General features: G+C 36.4%; 2 protein-coding genes across 3 annotated transcripts in view; both read left to right on the plus strand.

Annotated features, from left to right (window-relative positions):
* Nucleotides 1–5,317: 5,317 nt before the first annotated feature.
* LOC127787854 (uncharacterized) lies at nucleotides 5,318–8,704 on the plus strand. The gene is made up of 5 exons (XM_052315899.1): nucleotides 5,318–5,923; nucleotides 6,742–6,930; nucleotides 7,056–7,166; nucleotides 7,255–7,685; nucleotides 7,797–8,704. Exons 1-5 carry the CDS (start codon nucleotides 5,431–5,433, stop codon nucleotides 8,436–8,438), a joined length of 1,866 nt encoding a protein of 621 aa, XP_052171859.1. The 5' UTR covers nucleotides 5,318–5,430; the 3' UTR covers nucleotides 8,439–8,704.
* A 1,255-nt stretch (nucleotides 8,705–9,959) lies between these two features.
* Nucleotides 9,960–16,966, plus strand: part of LOC127787853 (uncharacterized) — a 122,210-nt gene continuing 115,203 nt past the window's right edge. For both annotated transcript variants that reach the window (XM_052315895.1, XM_052315894.1), the window contains exon 1: nucleotides 9,960–10,507. In XM_052315895.1, the coding sequence (XP_052171855.1) occupies nucleotides 9,994–10,507 (514 nt within the window). In that variant the 5' untranslated portion in view covers nucleotides 9,960–9,993. The remainder of the gene's footprint in view (nucleotides 10,508–16,966) is intronic.

The following is a 16,966-nucleotide window of genomic DNA, read 5'->3' on the forward strand; positions in this document are numbered from 1 at the left end:
TATTGAATACTATTGATAGAACGGTTACGGATATTTTGGCTTTTTCTTGAAATTCGAGTCTTCGGACTTGTTGGACTTGGCTTCCCTTATTAGAAGACTAAGTGTAAATGTCTAGTTACAAAATTATAAATAATTTTTCATATAATTAAATTTTACTTAAAATCACACGTGAATGAATGCATGAATGAATGTTTCCAATAACTTGGGAAGATTCTAAATTGCCACTCTCTAGCATGCACATAGTCCATGTTTCAGGCATGGTTCCCAGAATGAATGTTTCCAATAATTTTGGAAGAATTCTGAAGTGCTACTCTTTGGCATGCACATAGTCCATATTTCCAGCATGGTTCAGAATCGTGTTCTTATCCTCTTTTGGTGAATTTTTTAATTTTTTTAAACATTTTAATAAAATATTATATATATTTTTAAAATATTTAACAAACTACCATACTTCTTCTAATTGAACATATCACGTTGGAACGTAAGTTTTTTGCATAGTCAAACTCGTTATTAAGAATAACTAAATATAATAAAACACACCACTCCTTGTAACGAGTTTAATTTATCCTAATGACTTCCCTTGCTTATCATTTTCCTACACTTAATTGCTCAATACTTAAGCAATTTTTTTACTTTCCTCAAAATTGTTACGAGTAGCGTATTTTATTGTATATCGCTATTACTAGTAGCGAGTTTGAGAAAACTTAAAAATTTGTCTAAAATATCAAGGGATAAGTGTAGGAAGATGTTGCGGAAGAACAAAAATTATGATGAATTAAATTTTTTATTAATAGTAATGTGTTTTGCTATATCTCGCTACTTCCTAATGCTAGGTTAGACTCATCAGAAGACCTGTGTTCTAAGGTGGCATGTTAAGTCGAAAGAAATGTAATAATTTGTTAAATATTTTTAAAAATGTAATATTTTATTAAATTATTTAAAAAATATTGTCATCTCTTATTAGTTTTATGATATAAAATAATAAAAATGTGGCATGTGTACAAATTTAAAATAAAAATTTTAAAATGTGGCATGTGACACTTGGAGGTGATAAATTTTAAAAAATTTAACATTGTAGTTTACTTAAAAAATAATATTTTTTATATACATAAGTGTGATTTGTCATAAGACTAGTTGGATCTTGATTTCAAATTTAAAAAACACGTATATTGATTGAAGATAAAAAAAATTATTTTTTTATCTTAAAAAATGTATGAAATTGATGATGGAATGATAGACTAATCATCACACCTCTATCTTGAGCAAAGTACCTATAACAAAAGTGGAACTAACTCCCCTATACTTGAGTTAATATAGTAAGTAAATAGTAAAATATATTGAATGCTTATAGTTATTTGGTAGATCTATGATCATTATATAGACAATACGAGTCAAGATACTTAGAGTTATATTCAAGTTTCCTAACTTGGATATCTCAAGTTAAAAGCAAATCGGCACCAAATAAAGATTGTCCATACTCATGGGATATATCTTGGTTTACTTATGGGGACTGTGGCCCTTATATAATTAACAGTGCAGGTTAAGATATTTGAAATTATTTTTAAAATTTCTAACATGGATATCTTCAGTTGGAGACAAAATCGGACAAAAAGAAATGGTATCGTGCTCTTATAAGAAAATCGAATTAGATAGATATGGTATTATGCTCTTAAAATGTTCAAACTAGATAGAGATAGAGATAGAGATAATATATACCCCTCCCAAATTTCTCAAGTTTGAGATAAGTTAGATAAAGAAAGTGTTGATCCTTATTAATCTGAAGAGGAAATACGACAAATACAGATACAATTTCTAAATTGCTTAGAGATGCAATCAACCAAAAGTTTTAAGTTGGTAATTGTCCTTCAAATTGAGATGGAAGAAACATATATCAAATCTTGTCACTTATTGATTTGGACATGTAGCAAGACGAGCTTTGTTCTTAAAAAATAGTTTGATAATTCTAAGTCTTTTAAATATTTCCTCATTGAAATTAATTTTTTTTCCTCAAAATGTTTGAAATAGTTATCATAAGAGGTGTTTAATTGCTATATTATATTATTGTAGTGTTAGAATATCAACACTAATATATATATTGTTGTTAGAAATTTTATAATATTAATATTTTTGTAATAATCATCCATTTAATATTTGTAGCACCAATTTTTGTCAATATTATTAATAGTCAATTTTGAAATTCATAATTTTCTATTTATATTATATTAATCTAAATGCAACTAGTATTAATTTTGGTAATTAGGTTAATTAAAAACCTATTTTTCCTATTAAAATAAGAAAAAACAAAGAAGAGAAAGAGAAACAAATGAAAAAATTATATCAAATTATCAGTAGACTCCAGAGAGGACTCAAAGGAGGGAAATGGGCCGCATTAGGGCAAATAAGCAGGCCAGCCACCTTATAAGGCCCAATAGAGAAACAATGCAATGCCCCCACCCAAACCCACTGTGCTAAAGTTTTCAGTTTGTGCTAAAAGCTCAACTTTGAGGTCAAATAATCTAAAGGTAAATATACAATTACAGCTATCCAAGAACATTGTACAATTCATCATTTAGGTTAACCATAAAGTTAAATAATCCTAAAGTTAAATAATCTAAATTTAGTAAAAGACACCCAACAACACCAATTCAGTAAAAATCAAATCACAAATTGCTTATCAAAATCTAAAGGCGCTATCTTTACTGTTTTCAGATCATTTTTAGTTTTCTAAAATAGTGAAAATATGTTTATCAGATCATTTTTAGTTTTTTAAAATAGTGAAAATATGTTTATTTTATTATTTTCAAAAATAAGAAAAAAATTTGTAAAGAAATTCAAAATAACAAGAAGTTAGGGCCTGTTCTCTTTGTTGTTTTCAACCCATTTTGAGTTTTCAATTTTTCAAAACACTGAAAACGCGTTCTCTTCCCTGTTTTCAAAAACGTATTTTCAAAAACAAGAAAAAAAAATTGTAAAGGAAACCCAAAACAACAAAATGAAAACACAGCCAAATTACCAAAACACGGAAAACGCCCCCCCTCGACTCACATACCCACATCTCTATCTTTTCTCGCCTTTCCCCTCTCTTTTCACTACACACACCCAGATCTCTCATCTCTCTGTCTCTCATCTCTTTTCTTCTAACCGTCGACCGCCATTACCATCACAATCGTTAATCGCTTCCACCACCGCCATCGATCGCCCCCATCTCTTAAACCCTAAAATCGAGAAGAGCAAAAGCTGTTGGAGCTAAAGAATTAGTTGGAGAAACTAACCTCGGACGATCAATCGAGATGCGAAACGCAAACCAAGAGATGAAGTCTCAATCTGGAAATGATTTTTTATGGTTTATGTGGAGTATTATAATTTGTATAAGTTGTGATGGGATTATATGTATGTATAGGCGGGCGCAGGGGAAGAGAGTGGATTCTGGAAAGAACGGAAAAAATGGCAGAATGAGACGAGACCCGGCAAGCTACAACTATCTTCTATTTTGGTTTCGTTTTCCACTCCCCAGCATCGCCCACCACCGAACAACCCCAGCATCTGCCACTGCCCACCGCCGAACAACCGAGCATCGTCTCCCTTTCACCAATGGTTTCTTCCTGATTGTTGCAGCTACCCTCCCTTTCTGCGATTTGATTTTTTTTTGTTTTATTTTATTTGAATATTAAACTAAATATGTAATGTAATTTTTTTGTATTAATTTTGTTAAAGATATTTTTAAGATTTTGGATTATACCTATGATAAATTAAATATTCTGTTATTTCGTAATTTATAATTTATTATTTATTAATAAATATTTAAAGTTTGTTATCAGATTTTAATGTTTAAAGTATGATATTTATAAGATTTTGAATTTTTTTGTTATTGAATAAAATTTATTGAATAAATTATTATAAAATATTTTTTTTAAAAAATTTCAAAGTAAACACGTTTTCTAGTTTTCTATTTTGAGAAATGATTTTTCAAAATGACAAAAAGAACGTGTTTTTAAAAATTTCAAAACAGTAACTCAAAACACAAAATTGAAAATGAATTCAAAACTCAAAACTGAAATACAAAGAGAACACCACCTTATTTTTTGGTTGTTTTCGGTCAAAACAACCAAAACACAAAAAAGAGGGAATAATTTATTTATTTATAGGTATTTTATTTTTATAATGAAAAAATGTTGCAAGATTCACAAACTTTAAAATTTATATATTTCTTAATAATACATTAGCATTAAATAGTTCTAATTTACTAAATAATCGAATTTATTTAATAAAATATCATTAAAAAATTATTCTCAAAATTCCAAGCAGACGCATTTTCTAGTATTTTGTTTTAAAAAATAGTTTTTTAAAATGACAAATAGAACGTAATTTTTTATTTTCTTGAAACAAACTATCAAAACAAAAAATTGAAAATAAATTTAACTCAAAACTAAAAATTAAAACTCAAAACGAACGCAACCTAATATTCTATTTATTTTTAAGTAATTGATTATTACTAACTATAAATATAAAGCTAAAAAAATTTCAAATGTAAAAGTAGTGTTATTAATTATTGTGTTAAAAAAATGAAATAAAATTACAAACAAACCACATTGGGGCCACCCCTAATTAATTTAATTGCTAATCAAAGAGGCAACTCACTTGTTCTATTTAGCCAATGACTGTTAGTTTGATATTCTCTCGTGGTCTTAAAACTCTCTTAAGATTAGAACTCTTATGCAGTCAGAAGACCCATTTTTATCCCTACTCACCCTTAAAATTAGTCTACCTGCAGGTCTGAAAATGGATACATACCAAAATGGGCAATCATCCAAAGCAGAGCTTTCATTCCCAAACAGTAAGGAAAGTGTGAATTTGAGAATATTATCATCAACTTTACTACCGGAAGAGGGCTGGTATTGGGCGGATGCTTTAGACTTGGTGGAGAAGCTCTCTCTTCTCTTCACCTCATGCATCCATTGTTTATTCTTCCTTTTTCGTTAATATGCTTATGTGGATGAGTGGATATGACAAAAAGCTACCTATATATATATATATATATATATATATATGGATATGTACTTTGGGCAATATCTAGAAGAACATGTTACTAATTAAAGTAGTTTTGAGAGTGATGATGATGATGGAGCTAGCTTGTACTTGAAGGCAAAAATAGGATTTACGCTAGCTAGCTTCTAATTAATTAATGCTTGATTGGCTGGCTTGTGGCATCCGGCATCTGGACTGGATTGGATCCTCAACCATCCTCTCTTTGTCTAATTACTATTCTTTTCTTCCCAAGCTAACATCAGCTTTATTCTCATTGTTTCCTCTTTTCCATCCTTAAAACCACCCTGCAAATAACAACCTACTACGTAGTACTATGCACAGCACACCCCTTCATGCAAGCTAGCTAGCTAGCTGCAGCCAACCACGCACCCAACACAACCAAGAATGGCCAGCGCCGGCGCCGCCGTCAGCCGCTCAGCCGCTTATGCCGCGGCGGCAGATCAGACACCGGAATCAGCGGCCAAGCTCTGCGATTTTTGGAGGCGGGAGGGCGGCTCTCTTCCCTTCGACGGGAGAGGCAACACCATCCTCCATTTCCTCGCCATGCACGGGAATACGGTGGCGCTGAAGGAGCTCGACGACAAGAAACTTATCCTCCCCGACCAAGATCTCTGGAATGCCAACCACAGCGGTGACACCCCAATTCACGAGGCTGTCAGGTTCGGCAAGGATGAGTTCGTGAAGAAGATGCTGGAGCTGGACGGGAACTTGGTCTCGACGCGCAATCTCAAAGGCGAGACGCCTCTCTACGTTGCCGCCAAGTGTGGGAAGGAGACGGCCTTCAATATTCTCAAATCCAAGTCCCGTAGCGACAGAGAGCTCGTTCGGCGAGACGGCCGCACTGTTCTTCATGCCGCCGTCAACGAAGAATATTACAGTAAGTATATTTGTTTGGAATGTTATTTTCACACACACTCGTATTATTAATTTACTGTATTTTGTTTTACATCAATATAAAAAAATATATAAATGCATGAATGCCACAAGCAAGTATCAAAATGATATTTTTAATAATATTTTGATATTTATTATATCTTATTTATCAACCAACTAGCATGATCATTCAATTTTTGAGAATATTGATGAAGATTTTAGAGTTGATCACTACTATTTAATTATATAATTGTGCTCTTTTTGGGTTTTTCTCGATTTTAAGGTAATTCTCAAGTTCCGGTTTGTTTTGACCGACTCTTTTTATAAAAAAAAGAAGGTAAGATTTGGTTTCTTATTGAATCTTCTAACGTTTAAGCCAGCCACTATATTTAGAAATGATCGATGATGTAATAATATAATTAATGTAATATCTAAATTCTGAGACACCATGCATGCCTTGATATAAGTGGACTGAAAGGTTAGTATGGATCAAGATGAGTTTATGTGCATAATTGAATTTGATCTTCTGGATGGATTGATTCAGCCGACTATACGCGTGAGCTTGAGCTCGTCTTGGTGTCTCTTTGGGTAGCCTTGGGTCAGCCCTTTGGATAGGCCCAACCCTTTAGACCTTGATTCTCAAATTAAATGTGAATTGTGATGAGTTTTTCTTTTAAGAAGTGAGGAGCTCATCAGAGATCAAAATAATGCATATTCGAGAGGTATTAAAGCATATTTTATTTAATTTAAAAGTAATTAATGCAAAATAAATAAATAAATAAATACAGGTTTAATCTGAATAATTATGGGTTTGATGAACAGGTCTTGCGATTAAGATATTGACGTTAAAGCCGGAACTGGCAAGCGCAAGAGACGAGAAGGGCACGACGGCACTCTATCTACTGGCCCTAAAACCATCGTCGTTCCAAAACGGGTCCTCTTACGCCTTAAGAAATCTTGGCTGCTGGTCCTCTGTTCCTTTGCAGCTTGTTGCCATTCTCATCTACATCTGTAAAGTCATAATCATCAATAAATTTATAGTGCTTAATTAATTGATAGAATTAAAACTTCAAAATGAATTAAAAACAAATGATTTCTCTCATAATTTATATATATATATATATATATTGGAGCAGGTTTGCCTACAGTGATTGGTTACGAGAAATTTGATAGCACTGGGGAGGAACAAAGTAGAAACCAACTCCCTACCACGTTAAAGCCGTCTTTAAGATTAAAACTAATCACAGGTATGTATTTATTTTATTATTTATTAATAATTTTCTTTCCTTAATATATTAATTAGTCTTTAAGTGACGAATTTGTTTTCTACTGCAGCGTTCAGAGGCTTCATTGAAGTGTTTCCATGGCTGAGAAAGTGCGACGTAGCGAAGCAGAGGCACGCGTGTGCCATGAAGCTGGTAAAAATGCTGATGGATTTGGAGGACGACTGGAGCAACTACACCGGGCGAAGGAACCCTCTGATAGACGCCGCCAGGAACGGCATCATCGAGCTGGTGAAAGCCGTCCTGGCCAAGTTCCCCTTCGCCGCCTACACCTTGGACGGCGACGGCAAGAACATTGTCCACATCGCCGTGGAGCAGAAAGACAGGGTTCTCTACGACTACTTGACCTCCATTCCCGCCCACAAGGACATGCTCACGGACATCGACAAGCACGGCAACACTGTCCTGCATCTCGCCACCAATGTCGGCTCTAGCCCCGGAATTCTTCTCAACCAGATGACCTGGGACGTTTGTTGGTTTAAGGTGAATTGATTAATAATGCCTATATATATATATATCATGTCAATTATATATGGATTTCACAGAATCTTCCTATTCTTCTTCTTCTTCTTCTTATCCGGTGCCCGCCGGCAGCGAATATTCTACGATTCGCTGCCTCATTTCCAGCAATACAAGAACGAGGAGGGGAAGACGCCAAAGGAGATGTTCAAAGAAAATCACTCTACCCTGCAAGAATCGGCGGCGCAAGCCATCAAAGACATGAACAATGGGCTGATGCTGGTGTCGACTCTCATCGGCACCGTCAACTATGCCGCCCTCTTCACCCTCCCCGGCGGATACGGCCAGGAGAAGGGCGTCCCAGAGACCTATGGCAAGCCGGTGCTCCTCAGCAAGGAGGAGACGAAATCCGAACTCACCCACTTAATGTGGTACCTCTTGCTCTCCCTCTTCTCCTTCCTGCTGTCCATGACCAGCATGCTCTCGATCCAGTTGTCGCGCTTCCGCAGCAGCGACTTCAACATCGCTCTGCCGCTGAGGTTCATCGTCGCCATGACGGCGCTGTTCAGCTCGGCGGTGTTCACTTCCTTGGCGTCATTGGCGGCGTTTACGCTGGATCGCCTAGAGGTTAACAATAACTGGTTGTTTGGCCCGGGGATCTGCGGCATGGCGCTGTTGTATTCGGACACTATCAGCATCACTGTGATTTACATGTATTATGCCTTACGCTATTCGTTTCGAGACAAGGGGCAAGAGATCTTGGACCTGCTTATTTGATTCAAATGTTTAGGGCACCAACCAACAACATGTCGAAGGAAAATGTGCTAATCTTATCATTTTTAGGCAATTATTGATTAGAAGAGAGACTGGTGACCACTTTGTTGTAACATTCAATCCCTCCATCTTATTCGTTTTATTCTACTATTGTGTGAGTGTGTAATTTTCATGTAACCAATAAGTCTACATTGCAAAGCAAAGTTCATGTGAAAAATGTAAAGAATCAAGCATTATATATAAAGCATATATAGTAAGTGCACATGCAAACACAGGATAAATAAATAATGAATGATATATAATTGTGACTCAAAATTCTACTTCATTTGTGATTAAGTTTTTTAATTTGACTGTAATTATGATTTTAAATTTAACTATGATTATGAAGTTGTCAAATTCGATTTTATGTGAAATTTATTTTATCTAAATTTTTTTTCAGGAATCATTTTTTAATTAGGATATATAATATAATATCCATGAATAATATTCCCCGACAAAAATATAATATATAGGGACCATGCTACATGTACATACAAGCTTACACAGAGTCTTACACAAGCTTAAAATGATGAAAAAACCCCACTAATTTGCCACCTCCTTTATGCTCTCTCTCCCCTGTTTGTAGTGGATGAAGCGATCGGGCTTCATCGTGGATGAAGCCCGATTGATGCGAGGCGGAGAGGATGCAGTGGCTAGGTAACAACGATGACGAGGATGCTTCGATGAGTAGACAACGACGAGAGGCGAGGCAGCCATGGGAAAGGGAGAGATAGGAAAGGGGAGGCGGCCAAGGATAGGGGTGGTGAATTTGTAATAGATGAGGGGTATTTTTGTCATTCCAACATGTGTTTGTCAACCTATTTGTCAACTATTTTATACAAGTAGCATTTTCCTAATATATATCAACCAAAAAGTTCTTAACAATTCCCATTCGGGGACAGATACTCTTGCTATCGTGAATAGCATCCTATCTTTGCCACTTACTACAAGATACGTTCCATTATGAAGCCCACCACACTATCCATGACATCTTTTAGCCAACGATTGTTAGTCTGAAAATGGATACCACAAGGAACAGGTGTGAATTTGAGAATATTATCAGCTTTACTACCGGAAGAAGGCTGGTATTAATTAGGCGGATGCTTTAGACTCGGAGAAGCCAATATCTAGAAGAACATGTTCCTAATTAAAGTAGTTTTGAGAGTGATGATGATGGAGCTTGTACTCGAAGACAAAATAGGATTTACGCTAGCTAGCTTCTAATTAATCAATTAATGCTTGATTAATTGGCTTGTGGCTAGCTTTTGCATGATAACTCATGCAGTTGTATCGGTCGTCGTGAAACACCCTGCATCATGCATCCGACATTTGGACTGCTGGGTCTATTCTTTGTTTAACTATTCTTTTCTTCCCAAACTAACATCACCTTTATTCTCATTGTTTTCTCTTTTCCTTTCTTAAAACCACCCTATAAATAACAACCTAGCCAGTACGTACTATGCACAGCACGCCCCTAACTCCACCTTCATGCAAGTTAGCTAGCGAGCTGCAGCCAGCCATGCATCCAACACAACCAAGAATGGCCAGCGCCGACGCCGCCGTCAGCCGCTCGATCGCTTATGCCGCGGCGACAGATCTGACGCCGGAATTAGTGGCCAAGCTCTGCGATTTTTGGAGGCGGGAGGGCGGCTCTCTTCCCGTCGACGAGAGACGCAACACCATCCTCCATTTTCTCGGCATGCACGGCAATACGGCTGTGCTGAAGGAGCTCGACGACAAGAGACTTATCCTCCCCAGCCAAGATCTCTGGAAAGCCAACCACCGCGGTGACACCCCAATTCACGAGGCTGTCAGGTTCGGCAATGATGAGTTCGTGCAAAAGATGCTGGAGCTGGACATGAACTTGGTCTCGACGCGCAATCTCAAAGGCGAGACGCCTCTCTACGTTGCCGCCAAGTATGGGAAGGAGACGACCTTCAATCTTCTCAAATCCAGGTCCTGCAGTGACAGAGAGCTCGTCCGGGCAGACGGACGCACTGTTCTTCATGCCGCCGTCAACGAAGAATATTACAGTAAGTATTAATTTACTGTATTTTGTTTTAAATCGATATAATTAAATATATAAAGTCATGAATGCCACGACCAAGTATCAAAATGACATTTTTAATAATATTTTGATATTTATTATATCTTATTTATCAACCAACTAGAGTGGGTGAAACAAGTATATCCTGCGCCAAAGAAAGACAAGGTGGGTATGATCATTCAATTTTTGAGATTGATGAAGACTTTAGATTTGATCACTATTCGATTATACAATTGTACTCTTTTTGAATTTTTCTCGATTCTAGGGTAATTCTCAAGCCCAGGTTTGTTTTGACTGACTTTTTTTTATAAAAAAAAGGAGGGTAGGGTATGGTTTTTTATTGGATCTTCTAACGTTTAAGCCAGCCACTATATTTAGAAATCCACTACATTTAGAAATGATGATGTAATAATGTAATTAATGTATATTTAGACCTATGGCAAACCGGTGGCGCTCCTCAGCAAGGACGAGACGAAATCCAAACTCACCCACTTAATGTGGTACCTCTTGCTCTCCCTCTTCTCCTTCCTGCTCTCCATGACCAGCATGCTCTCCATCCAGTTGTCGTGCTTCCGCAGCAGCGACTTCAACATTGCTCTTCCGTTGAGGTACTATTGAGAAGATAAACTTATATTAGTTATATTTTAATAATCAATATTTAGTAGTTTATATTGGTATATGTAGTTTATTATTTATTATGTGGTGAATATCCAAGAGTTACTTTTGTAGTCTTATAAATATTATTCAGAATAAAATTGCAATCGTCAGAGAGTTCTGGAAATTTACAGAACTTCCTCCTCTGTTTCTTCTCTCCAAGAGTTTGGTATCAGAGCCACTTCAAGTTGATTCATGATGAACGGGATGTTTCCCTTCCAATTTCCAAAACTCACCAAGGAGAACTATGACAACTGGTGCATTAGAATGAAAGCTTTGCTGGGATCGCAAGATGTGTGGGATATTGTAGAAAATGGATGTGACCAGCTGGAGAATGAGGGAGTAATGACGGCTGCGCAAAGAGATGCTTTACAGAAGGCAAAAAAGAAAGACCAGCAAGCACTTACTCTTATCCATATGTGCTTGGATGAGAGTATGTTTGAAAAAATCTCTACTGCAACAAGTGCAAAGGATGCATGGGAGGTTCTCCAAAATTCATTTAAAGGGAAAGACAAAGTAATTGAAGTGCGTTTGCAAACTATGAGAGGTGAGTATGAAAATCTCAAGATGAAGGACTTTGAATCTATTGAAGAGTATTTTAATAGAGTTTTGACAATTATTAATCAATTAAAGAGATATGGAGAGGCGATGGCAGATGTTCGTGTGATTGAAAAAATTCTTCGTTCCTTGATTCCAAAATTTGATTATGTTGTAACTGCCATTGAAGAGTCAAAGGATTTGGGGTCAATGACAATAGATTAACTCTTGGGTTCATTACAAGCTCATGAAGAAAGATTAAAGAAAAGAGAAGAGCCTATTGCCCATGTATTACAGGCAAAATTGAATTTGAATGAAAAGGAACATATGCAACAACAATCTGTTGGAGGACGAGGTAGGGGTCGAGGAAGAGTAAGAGGTAGAGGTCGAGGTTGGACTCGTGGAAAAGGTAGAGGAGGCAGAACTTTTCCTAACATTGAAGAACCAGATTTTCAGCAACAAAAGTCAAGAGAACCAGATTTTCAGCAACAAAGGTCAAGAGGACGTGGCAGAGGTGGCTGGTTTCAAGGTGGCCGTGGTCAGAAATCTAATGTACAATGTTACAATTGTCAAGGATTTGGATATTTTGCTACAGATTATAGATTGAATTCAAGCAGAAATGAATGGGCAAATTTTGTTGAGGCCGAAGAAGATGAAGAGTCCACTTTGTTGCTGACTTGCAATGGAGATGACGAAAAGAATAAGGAGTTTTGGTATCTTGACTCAGGAGCTAGTAATCACATGACTGGTAATAAAGATTTATTTTCTAGTCTTGATGAGTCTATTAAAAGTAGTATTTCTTTTGGTGGTAAAACTAAAGTTCCAGTCATGGGCAGAAGAGATATTCTTATTAGACTAAAGAATGGAGATCACCAATTTATTTCTCATGCTTATTATGTTCCAGCCTTAAAAACAAATATTTTGAGTATGGGGTAGTTTTTGGAAAAGGGGTATGAGATAGAGATGAGTAAGAATGGGCTGGCTATGAGAGATGGAAAAGGGAGAATGATAGCAAAAGTTCCATTATCGAAAAATAAAATGTTTAAACTGAAAATCAACAATGATACTCCCAAGTGTTTAAAGGCTACTACAAATGATTCGTCATGGCTGTGGCATCTTAGGATGGGTCACTTAAATTTTGGAGGACTGGAGTTGCTGTCCAGAAAAAAGTTGGTGCATGGTTTTCCTTTCATTAGTCATCCCAATCAAATTTGTGAAGGCTGTATGTATGGTAAGCAGACCAGGAAAAGTTTTTCAAAGGAGTCTTTCTCTCGAGCCTCACAGCCACTTGGATTGGTGTATGCTGATATATGTGGTTCTCTCAAACCAAATTCCTACAGGAAGAACAGGTATTTTTTTATTGTTTATTGATGATTATACTCGCAAACTTGGGTTTACTTCTTGAAAGAAAAATCTGATGCATTCGAAGTTTTCAAGAAATTCAAAGCTCAAGTTGAAAATGAAAGTGGTTGTTCTATCAAAGTCATATGAACTGATCGATGAGAGGAGTTCACATCAAACAAGTTTAATCAATTTTGTGAAGATCTTGGTGTTCGACATTTGTTGACTGTTCCAAGGTCACCCCAACAAAATGGTGTTGTAGAGCGAAAAAATAGAACCATTCTTAACATGGCTTGCAGTATGCTTAAGAACAAGAGGATGCCAAAGGAGTTTTGGGCTGAAGCAGTGGCGTGTGCAGTTTATTTGAATAATTGAAGTCCGACAAAGAAATTAATGCAAATGACTCCATAAGAAGCATGAAGTGGAAAGAAACCAGATATTTCTCATTTGAGAGTGTTTGGTAGTATTGGTTATGTTCATGTTCCTGATGAAACAAGAAGCAAATTGGATGATAAAAGTGAGAAACTTGTATTTATTGGTTATGCAAAAAATTCGAACGGTTATAAGCTTTATAATCCTCAGAACGGAAAAACTGCCATTAGTAGAGATGTGGAGTTTGATGAAGATGGCTCTTGGGAATGGAATGTTCCTCAAGATGAAAATTATAATTTTCTTTCTTTATTTGATGATTTTTTGGCTATAGATCAGCCTCAAGATTAGGTTGTTGTTGCTGCTACACCACAAACTCCTCCTCGTACAGCTCAAACAGACCCAACAAATTTGTCTCCTCAAAGCTCCTCCCAAAGGCTACCTCGTATGCAAAGTTTAGATGACATTTATGAAGTAACAGAAGAAATCAATAATTCCACTATGTTCTGTTTATTTGCTGATACAAAACCAATGACTTTTGAGGAAGCTGCCAAAGACGAAATGTGACACCCATAACTTACTTACATGCTTAACAATAATAATAATAATATTCGAATGAACTTTAAGGTTTAGCGCAGAAAAACTGGAGAAACCAGACTTTTATAAACTTAAGTAAAGTTTCGAACATAATAAAATTCAAAACATGTTTTGTGTAAATATAAAGTTTGACATGGAAAACATGGTTTCAACAGAAGAAAGAAAGACTTCGCGAAGATGCTTTAAATATCCAGAGCTTAAAGCCAAACTCATACTTCCTTTAAATTAAATAAAAATCCAAGACATGCTTTATGGCATACATATAGGAAAAGATCAGAGTTCAACCCTGAAAGCTTTGATTCAAAAGGAAACTAAAACTTAAATTCTTAAAAATTCTTTTAAACGAGCCACCACGCTCCACGTCCACGTCCCGATCTCCTTAATCATGATCATCTGAGAGGAAAACATAAGGGGGGTGAGATTACGCAAATCTCAGTAAGTACAAGAGAACTATCAAACGTATTTAAACATAACATGAACTTGCAACATGAACATATAACATAAGGGGACAAGATAGGTTCTACCAACTTGCAGGGGTAAGAACCTCCGTGCGTAGCGCTACTAAACCCCAGTCCCATAACTTGCTTGAGAACATGAAACTTGCTTGAAACATAACATGAGGGACCACATAAACATGATTCATGAGTATACCTAAACATCGTAGATAGTTCATAGTGTACTTACCTTAACTTGGTTGGAAAGCATCCAACTTTTTCGGCGAGACTGTTTTACTCCTGTTTCTACACCAAATTTGCTCCTTCCTTTTGCAGAATTTTCCCTTTACTCTCTATCTCAAAATCCTCTCTTCTGATTCTCTCAACCTTGCCCAAATTCTACCTAAAACTTGTGAACTACCTTAAGGCCTATTTATAGACATTTTCGGCCAATCATGTTTTGCCACATGTCCTATCATCATGAGGCCTCATTATTACATTCCATGTGTGGCCAATAAATGCTTGCCACATGTTCTTAAATATAAGGTTTGGAGACTTTTGCAAACTTGGAGGCTAAGTAAGCTTTTCCCTGGCCAATCATGCGGTGCCACCTTAGGAGGGTCATTATGAGCCATCATGTGATCTTATCTTATCTTTCTAATGACCAATGGAACCTTGCCATGTGTCCTTGATATTTTGAGCCTCACATGCTTAATTACATTTTCAACACTTCCATCATTACATCTCACATGGTTTAATTCATTTTTCTACATTTCCCATCATTACTCCCACATGGTTAATTGATTTTCTACATTTCCCATCATTACACCTTTAACTAGTTAGCTATATTTGGTTACTTTAATTACTTAGTTTGAGATATTTTGATGAGATATTTTTAACGTTTCAAGAACTGCACCTTGGCCCAAACTTTTTGGATAATTTGCACTTAAGCCCTTGCAACTTGGTCCCCAGGTTATTTTTAATTGTACATTTTAGCCCCCGAAGAAAGGATAAATTACACTAATACCCTAAGATTTTAGGTAAATTACACTTTTACCTGAACTTCATTATTTACGATTTTGCCACTGGCTCAAAAACTGAATTTTTATCTCAAGACTTTCATAATTCTTTCAAATATCCTATTTCTTCAAGTATTTGAATCTAAAAATCTCAAGTGTTACATCATATTTGAGTCTAAAAATCTCGGGTGTTACAATCTATCCTTCTAAAGAATTTTCGTCCTCGAAAATTTACCTTACTTCTCATCATCAAACAGCTGGGAATATTTGGATCGCATCTCGTCCTCACGCTCCCAAGTTGCTTCTTCGATTGAATGATGTTGCCATAACACCTTGACCAATGGTATACCTTTATTGCGAAGCATTCATACCTCCCGAGTAACAATGCTTATTGGTGCCTCCTCGTATTTCAAGTCTTGCTGTATCTCTAATGGTTGATGTTTTATTACATGGGTTGGGTCGGGGACATACTTTTTGAGCATTGATACTTGAAAAACATCATGTACTGTTGAAAGCTCTGGTGGTAAAGTTAGCTGGTAAGCCACATTCCCAACCCACTTCAGGATCTTAAATGGGCTTATAAATTGAGGTCTAAGCCTTCATTTCTTCCCAAACCGTAAAACTCCTTTTACAGGTGTAACTTTTAAGAATACCTTATCACCAATCGCGAACTCCAAATCCCTTCTTCTTTTATCTACATAGTTTTTCTGTCTATCTTGAGCCTTCTTCATACTATCCTTAATCTTTTCAATGGCTTGTATAGTTTGTTCCACAATCTCTAGACCCAAAATCTTCTGCTCGCCCACTTCATTCCAATGAACATGTGATCTGCATTTCCTTCCATATAGCGCCTCATAGGGTGCCATGCCAATAGATGCATGGTGACTATTGTTGTATGCGAATTCAATTAATGGTAGATGTTTCTCCCAATGTCCACCAAATTCTAGGGTACAAATACGAAGCATATCCTCTAAAGTTTGTATTGTCCTTTCAAATTGTCCATCTGTTTGAGGATGAAAAGCTGTACTAAAACTCAATTTAGTTCCCATGGCTCTGTGTAAGCTCTTCCAAAAGTTGGATGTGAACCTCAGGTCCCTATTCGATATAATGGAAATTGGAACACCATGTAGTCTTACTATTTCCTTAACATACAGTCGTGCAAGCTGATCCGTTGTAAATGTCATCCGAACAGGTAAGAAGTGAGCTGATTTGGTAAGTCGATCCACGATCACCCAAATAGTCTATTGTCACCTGTTCCCATTTCCACTCTGGAACCTCCAATGGTTGCAGTAACCCTATTGGTCGTTGGTGCTTAGCTTTCACCTGCTGACATATCAAACACTTCTCAACAAATTTAGTTATGTCTTCTTTCATATTCCTTCACCAAAACATTGCCTTTAGGTCACGATACATCTTTGTACTTCCAGGATGTACAGAATAAGGAGTGGAGTGGGCTTCTTCTAGAATTTCTTGACCAAAACATTGCCTTTAGCT

The sequence above is a fragment of the Diospyros lotus genome, chromosome 13 (assembly GCF_014633365.1).
Source record: "Diospyros lotus cultivar Yz01 chromosome 13, ASM1463336v1, whole genome shotgun sequence".
In the NCBI taxonomy this organism is placed as follows: Eukaryota; Viridiplantae; Streptophyta; class Magnoliopsida; order Ericales; family Ebenaceae; genus Diospyros; species Diospyros lotus.